Genomic DNA, 7,722 nt, shown 5'->3' with positions numbered 1-7,722 from the left:
GAACAAAATTTGAGGTTTCATGAACATTTTGTAATGAGTAGTACTCCCTCTGTTCCTAAATATAAGTCTTTTTAGACATTTTAAATGGACTACAACATATGAATGTATGTAGACATTTTTTAGAGTGTAGATTCACTCATTTTACTCCGTATGTAGTCATTTGTTGGAATCTTTAAAAAGACTTATATTTGAGAATGGAGGGAGTAGATGATATGTATTTTCAGTTTTATTCGCATATTGTTAATTCAAATATTCATTTCCTTACGATTAAATCTCATTGAAATATCTCTCTTTTTTTAAAACAGAGGGGGAGGGTATCATCTACTCCCTCCGTTCCTAAATGTTTGTCTTTTTAGAGATTTCAAATGAATTACCACATACGGATGTATATAGACATATTTTAGAGTGTAGATTCACTCATTTTGCTCCGTATGTAGTCATTTGTTGAAATCTTTACAAAGATAAATATTTAGGAATGGAGGGAGTAGTTGTCTGTATGTGCATGCACTATTGCGAGCGGCGCACGACACTACGCCCCACTAGGTGCTGCAAGCAACGAGGCCTTTTTGCGATGCAATGTGTCTGGGTGTATCATATTTGCATGCAACGAGTTTTTTTGCACTACATGCATGTTGTCTATGCTTGTTGTTGTGATGTTGACGCTAACTACATGTAATAAGTTTTTCAAATATATTGAGTTTTATTTTCAAATGCTTCTGAACCTTCAAAATATGATTTGTTTTTAGAATTTTGAAAAAATTAGTGCCTAAATCGCCCGGGATCAAAACACCTCTCTTCTCGAAGAAAAAAATATAGTTTCTTCCATACGAATATATGCTACAATATCAGTGTATCTGGACTGGACGCCCTGATCTCTTCATCCACCCAGGATAAAGAAGCCGGGAAAGTTGAGTCCAGACTCCAGAGTACAGAGTACAGAACGCAATCCGAAGCGAAGGCTCTCCTATGCGGCCTTTTCTTTCATCTCCCCTGGGTACTACACTACTTGTTTAATATCTCCTCTCGACATTCCGTGGATAACAGCTTGATCGATGACACTCGCTGCATCCAATTCTTTCCTCCTCCCTACATGCCGGTGGCTGGCCGCACTGAAACTCCGAAAGGTTTCCTCTCACGAGGCCAACAACTTTCAGCGCCTTCCCCTTGAAGCCATTGCAAAGTTCTTATAGACAGGAACCATGGTCTGTACGACGGACATGTTCCGTGAGCGCTACAGCTTACCAGCAACGGCGGGATCAAGCTGGGAATTATTGGGTGTCAGGCTGGTCCGACCGAGCGAGCGGAATCCGCCATGGTCCAAAGGTCCATTGTTCGTGCCACCGCTTGCGGAAATCAGAACCCCGAACAAAGGGGGGTCGTAAATCCTTGCTTGATCTTCTCATCGTCCGGATCAGCTGAGAATTATTGGGTGTCAGGCTGGTCCGAGCGAGCGCGTGCGCTAACAATGGCAAGACATGGCGGCGGAATCCGCCATGGTCCAAATTAAGGTCCATTGCTCCTCGTGCCGCCGCTTTCGGAAATCGGAACACCGAACAAAGCGGGGTCTGGTCGTAAATCCTTTCTTGATCTTCTCATCATCCGTATCGCCTGTCATATTAGCACCTTTGGTTGATGATTCCGTGCCGTGTTGGCCTCTGGGGCAGCTGTGTTGCGAAAGATCAAACCTTGCACTACACGGTTTCACTGCTGGCTTAGCTAGTCTTACTTTCTCGTAGATGGCTGATGATTGATGCGTTTCTACAGGATATATATGCATGCATCACGACCTCGTGAGACGCACGCAACCAAATTGCTGGCCAAAGGTGCATTGTTGATTGAAGCCATATAACTTCCGGAAATAAACTACTGCACAACATGATTTGGTTACTAGTTTAGTGGGTGTTAAGTGTTAATTAAGCACGTTGTGCAAGCAAGCAACCAATGCAAGGTGGGCTTTTCTTTCCAGAAAAGAGAAGAAAAGAACAAGGGCCCGAGTGCTTTCCAAGGACCGGAAAGGCCTTCCTTTCTGTGTGCAATGCAGAGAAAGATCTGCACAGCTGCGCAACAGGTCGCGCGGACGGCTCTCCTCCGTCCAAACCGCTGCCTAAACTAAAGCCTGCCCCCTCTCGTCTTGTTGTTCCCGCTCCACTTCCCCGGAAAGAACGTACGAGCCGTGGCTTTGAAAATGTGTCGCGCCGATGGGGCCAAAATGCAAAGTTTTTTAGCAGCTTGTCAGATTCCTTAAGCAAAGCCACCCACCGTTCGAAGTTACTGGGAACTTCGTTAGGCTTGGAAAAAACAGCCAGGTTGTTAGTTAATGGTTACCATGTGCGTAGTTGCTTGTGAAGAATCGCGGAAGCAGGATGCCATATGATATTGCAGACTGAAGAAAGCCTTTCCAGTTGGGGAGGAGAGGACTGAAAGAGAGCTTGGAAAATAATATATGTAAGATGGATGCATTGTTTTTTTTTTCTACTCAAAATGCCCGTGGGAGAGTTACATCATAGGAGTAGATTACAGTGAAAGGAAAGGTACAGGCGTCAAGACACAACAACCTCCCTACTTACGGGGTCCTTAAACCTGAAGGCTCAAAAAGTAAAGTTTGAAATAATGTTCAAGGTATCCAGTGGAGAGTGGAGCTCGTTGCGGAAGACACACACATTCCTAGAGTCCCAGAGCTTCCATAGGATGGCGCGGGCAACGATGAGCCAAATGTTGATGTTGAGGCCGGCCGGGTTAGGAGTGTCCCAAACAAGGTCGATGGAGCGAGGTGACTGCAGGCCCAATGGGGACCACACCTGGTCCTCGCATGGGCAGAGCAAGGCAAGGTGGGTTGCATCCTCCAGTGTAAGACCACACCGGGGGCATGAGGAGGCAGACGTAATGGTCTTATGTAGAAGGTTAGCCATCGTGCTCAATTTGTCATGGCACAGAAGCCAACCGAAGATCTTAACCTTCATAGGTGCCTTGGAGCCCCAAATGTATCCGGCGTTCAGGTCAATCTCGTGGTCGGAGGAGAGCAGCGAGTAGGCGCACCTAGAGGAAAACGGGTAGCCGTGGTTGAGGAACCTGTCGTCGGGCGCATCGCTGGCGGAAACATCCTACAACAAAGACAAAACATACGCGAGCTCGAGGGAAGCAACATTGCTTAGGCGATTCCGAAGAGTAGCGAGTAAACCATTATGCATGACTTGAGATACCATGACAGATGGGGATGTGGAGTGAGAAAAAATGTGTGGGTAAGAAACTGCAAGTGTTCATGAGGAGGCAGTTGTTTTTTTTTTCACTTGAAAGATGGAGGTATTATGCATGCCCAGTGTCCTCGATCGAGAGAAGCATCATGTGCAGTAACAGATCTTGTTCGATCAGCGAGCGCCCGCCACTTCGCCCACCGGCATTGGATCCAAGGAATCGTCTCAAATGATCTGCAGAATCCCGACATAGTTACAACCCTGTAGGTATACAGAGCTCGGAGAAGATTCAGGCCAGCCGGCCGGCCTTCACAGCTTTGGTGAAGTGAAACCCGGCCGGGGGGACGGTCCAGTCAAGCACAAAACACGCACAAATCAGCCTAAGCACACCAACACAAAAATATGCGGATTCCGATCTCCGAGCAACTAGCGCACAGCGATCTCTCCCTCCTCTTCTCCGGGTCCAATGCATGGATTGCCAGACATCTTTCTTGTCTTGCGCTTATCTATCGAAAGTTCCGCTTGCCGCCGGGGAAAAGGGGTGAGGGAGAAGGCTCACCCGGCCGGGGGGATCGATTTGATGCCCTGTCTCGTGTCCCTCGTACGTGTAGCTAGGGATCTTTTGATCTTTCCTTGCCCCGGGGCACGAGGGATCCGGGAAAGAAAGGAGGAGAGTTCAGGGACAAGTTCATGCGATCATTATTGGCTTGCCGGGGGAATGCTTGAATCTTTGTAGGTCTGCTCTGCTTCTAGGAGGCTAGATCCCAAACCATCGTTTCTCAGAGCCCGCCAAGAAGAGGGGCGGTGTGACAGTTTAGGACGGAGTGGCACTTCATTTTAATTTATTTTTGGCGGGGAAAATGGCGTTGATGATAAGATGTGGTTTAATTCGAAGCTAAAATAAGGATGCGTTTAGAAAATATCCTTCACTCACTAGTATAATTTTACTTTTTTTTTTTTAGAAAAGGAGGATGACCCCCGGCCTCTGCATCTGGGAGATGCATGCGGCCACTTTATAGATTATTCTCGAGGACCTTACAATGTATTACAACAATATGCCTGAATCCGCCATCTTGGCATCAAATGCCACTACTCCTATCCATATGATGAAGGGGCGCTAGCTGGGCCAAATACCCAGTCCACTCACCTAAGCCTATCATCAAAAGCCAGAAGCCCCAGCCGAGCCACATACCGGTTCTGGGGCATGAACTGGTCTGACGCAGTCACATGTGTCGTCGCCGCCATCTTCCGCTGGTCCGTCTTCAGAGCAGATATTGAGGCTTCTACCTAGTCAGGCCACTCGGCCATCGACGCCACCATGACGTCAGACAGCAACCACTAGTATAATTTTACTGCATGCAGTAATTTTTGCTTGTCACAAACAATTCATGTGTACAATCGTAACCATCGACAGCGAATCCTGATCTTCCACTGTATTCCGTTGCAACGGTGGTGGAGCTAGCCAAGGAACAATCTCTAGGGGGCAAAACCGCAAAACACACAACATGATTGACTGAGGGAGCAACAGACTATGATTTTTCTTTTCTGAACCTCTCAGAAAAATCCCTTCAGTAATTTTCCCAAAGCTAGGGCTCTGACGTGTCGTAGCTCCGCAACTACAGAACAACTTAGAGGAAAGCCATAACTAGACTGGTCGTAAAAATGATGGCAGTCAAACGCTTTAATTTTTCCCTAAAGTTCGAAAGCTGAAATGACTATCCAAGCAGGGTAGCTAAAGCTATTGAAACTTGGAAGAGCCATCTATTCTAGTCTACATTAAAAGGACTCCCAAGAGGGAGATCACTTGCTAGAGGATTGGAACTCCTAGATATTTAGGTACTCAAAATAGACTGAAATATCAGTTTTGGCCCGGTAAAATCATCTGAGATCGACAATACCTGGTTCAGTTTTAAGTCTACTTGGACCAAGGATTTTTTTTTTTAAATCGTTTGGGTGCGAAATTCCAGACGGTAACTGGACCAATTTAGATGCACAAGATAAACTGAACCAGAAAAAGAAGAAGTAAAAACACACTAAATTCAAAAGAAATTTGCAGAATACATGTTATATTCATGTGCTCAAGATAAATTTAACCAGAAAAAGAAGAAGTAAGAGACACTCAATTCAAAAGAATTTTGGAGAATGCATGCCAAATTCAGGTGCTCAAGATAGACTCAACCAGAAAAAGAACAAGTAAAAACACACTAAATTCAAATGAATTTTGGAGAATGCGCGCATGCCAAATTCAGGTGCTCAAGATAAACTGAACCATAAAAAGAAGAAGTGAAAGACGCACTAATATTCAAAAGAATTTTGCAGAATGCTAGCAAAATTCAGGTGCTCAAGATGTTTGAATTTGCAGAATGCACACCAAATTCAGGTGAATTTGGTAGAGATCACACCGACTTCAAGCGAAACCTGAAGAAACACACCGAATCCAAGCTCGGTTGGGATTTTCGGCCGGTTTGTGAGTTAACCAGGGGCCACTGAGAAACCCAGTTAACTTTCCTAGATACATTGCATGACTTGGACATGGTTTCTTCCCTTTCCGTATCTCTTTGTTTAAAGTGTCATACAACTGGCAGTTAAATTATTATTGTTTGTCGATTGATTAAGATTTCCGTAGGAACTAGGAAGGCCATGCGTAGCTGACATATGAACTGAATCTTCTTCCATGGCCTAAGGAAAAACATGGTAATCATTCAGGGTGCAGAAATCTTACCTTCTCTCTTGACGATCAGTGTTTTTTTTGTTATATAACAACATGCATGGTAAATTAGTGTGCAACCTGCATGCATGCATGCTCTGATGTCTGAATCAGCAAAAGCAGTGCACCACCTAGGACGTGTAGGCAGTTTTTTCAGTGACAATGAGCCATCAATCGCCAGAAACATATTCTGATAATCATGCATCACTACAGTTTAATTTACCTATGAAATTCGAATTAATCACCAGATGTGTTTTTTCACGAGGATGCATTGCACGAAAATCGAATCCCAGTACCAAGGATGATAATCTTTATATATGTTCACCGTGTCTTGAGCAAATTTACATATATATACATACATACTGCACACACTAGTAATATAAGTACTAGCTTCAAACAACCCCGTATCTTCACTCACTAATTATTCATCAGGTGCTCACCCTTAGGTTTTAGCGGCGCCCGCGCGCAGCCTAAACAAGGGAATTAAGCGAAAGAACGCCACCAATAACCGACCCGCCATGGAACCATCTTGCTCTTGCTCAGCTCCGCCGTGGATCGCGCTCGATCAGGCGGCGGCTGAGGAGGGCGCAGGCGTCATGGGCACGACCTCGGACTGGTAGCGGTGGAAGTTGGCGATGTAGATGCCGGCCTTGTTGTCGACATCCCGTTCGCCGACGTAGTAGATGCCGTCCTGGTCGCTCGGCCTCACCCGCTGTGGCCGCCGGTACCCGGCAGCCGCCGACTCCTCGTACTCCCCGGACGAAGAGAAGCAACCGCCCATTGCCTTGTTCGGTTCTTAGCTTCTTCCCTCGGAGCTAGCTAGCTTCGATGATGTTGGGCTCTTGGCACTGGTGGGGGAGTTAGTACTTGGTACTAGTCTGGGAATTCAATGCTTCGAGTGGCAGCCGAGGGGGGCGCCATTTATAGCGGAGGCGATCGGTCGAGCTGGCGAGGAAGGCGCCATGAAGCGAGCGAGCGAGCGACCGAGTTGGCCCGGCCCGAGCAGCGGTGCCTGTGCCTGTGCGGTCGGAATCCGCACGATATATTCGCTGCAAGTTGCAGCGCGTCTCCGACGGTCAGGATTGGTCTCGACTAAACGTGCGACCACATTAACGCCCGCACGGCGCACCTGAACAAAAGAAAAGATGAACGGAAAATACGAGAGAGAACCTGGGTACCAACCCACCCTATAATTTAAAAAATAGTAATTCAAAACAAGTTTAAGAAATTCTAAAAAAAAAATTGGTACCAAACACGATCAAGTATTGTAGTCGTATGAAAAGATTCGTCAGAGAATGACTTTTGTTGCATCCTGGGTCGAAGTTTTGGCAAAAAAACGCTATATACAAATACTATACACGCTATATTGTCGTCATAAACTTGTTTTTTTTTTTGCCAAGTCAGTAGGAATCATTTCGTGTTCAAACTTTTCATACGAGTATTCCAAACAAGATTTGGAGTTTCTTGAACTTTTTTTGGATTACTAACTTTTTTTGCGCATATAGGATGCGTGGGTACCCGAAAGCACCAAGTTCTTGTACAGTAAGAACACACTATATTCAAAGGAATTTTGCAGAACACACGCCAAATTCAGGTGAATTTCGTAGAGACCACACCAAGTTCAAGCGAAACTTGTGGAAACACACCAAATCAAAATCCAAGCTCGGTTGGAATTTTTGGCCGGTTTGTCGGTTGACCAGGGGTCGCTGAGAAATAAAGTTAACTGACAGAGATATTTTGACTTGAGTGAGTGACTGACTTGGACTTTGTGTCTTCCTTTCCGTTTCTCTCTGTCAAAAGTGCAATACGGCCGGAACTTCAGTA

General features: G+C 45.7%; 1 protein-coding gene across 1 annotated transcript; it reads right to left on the bottom strand.

Moving 5' to 3' along the window:
• Positions 1 to 2,588: 2,588 nt before the first annotated feature.
• On the bottom strand, positions 2,589 to 4,436 carry LOC141025917 (uncharacterized). Its single transcript, XM_073501853.1, has 3 exons — positions 4,339 to 4,436; positions 3,353 to 3,425; positions 2,589 to 3,101 (listed from the first exon to the last, which is right to left on the bottom strand). Exons 1-3 carry the CDS (start codon positions 4,434 to 4,436, stop codon positions 2,589 to 2,591), a joined length of 684 nt encoding a protein of 227 aa, XP_073357954.1.
• Positions 4,437 to 7,722: the final 3,286 nt, after the last annotated feature.

The sequence above is a fragment of the Aegilops tauschii genome, chromosome 6 (assembly GCF_002575655.3).
Source record: "Aegilops tauschii subsp. strangulata cultivar AL8/78 chromosome 6, Aet v6.0, whole genome shotgun sequence".
In the NCBI taxonomy this organism is placed as follows: Eukaryota; Viridiplantae; Streptophyta; class Magnoliopsida; order Poales; family Poaceae; genus Aegilops; species Aegilops tauschii.
This window is presented reverse-complemented; position numbering and strand designations above follow the sequence as displayed.

Bases quoted from the DNA above. Each gene is read 5' to 3' on its own strand.
- LOC141025917 (XM_073501853.1), bottom strand. From the start codon at position 4,436: ATGGCGGCGACGACACATGTGACTGCGTCAGACCAGTTCATGCCCCAG. The intron at 3,426-4,338 runs GTGAGTGGACTG...GGGATTCTGCAG, and splicing joins GCTTTTGATGATAGGCTTAG to ATCATTTGAGACGATTCCTT. The intron at 3,102-3,352 runs GTTACTGCACAT...TCTTTGTTGTAG, and splicing joins TCGCTGATCGAACAAGATCT to GATGTTTCCGCCAGCGATGC.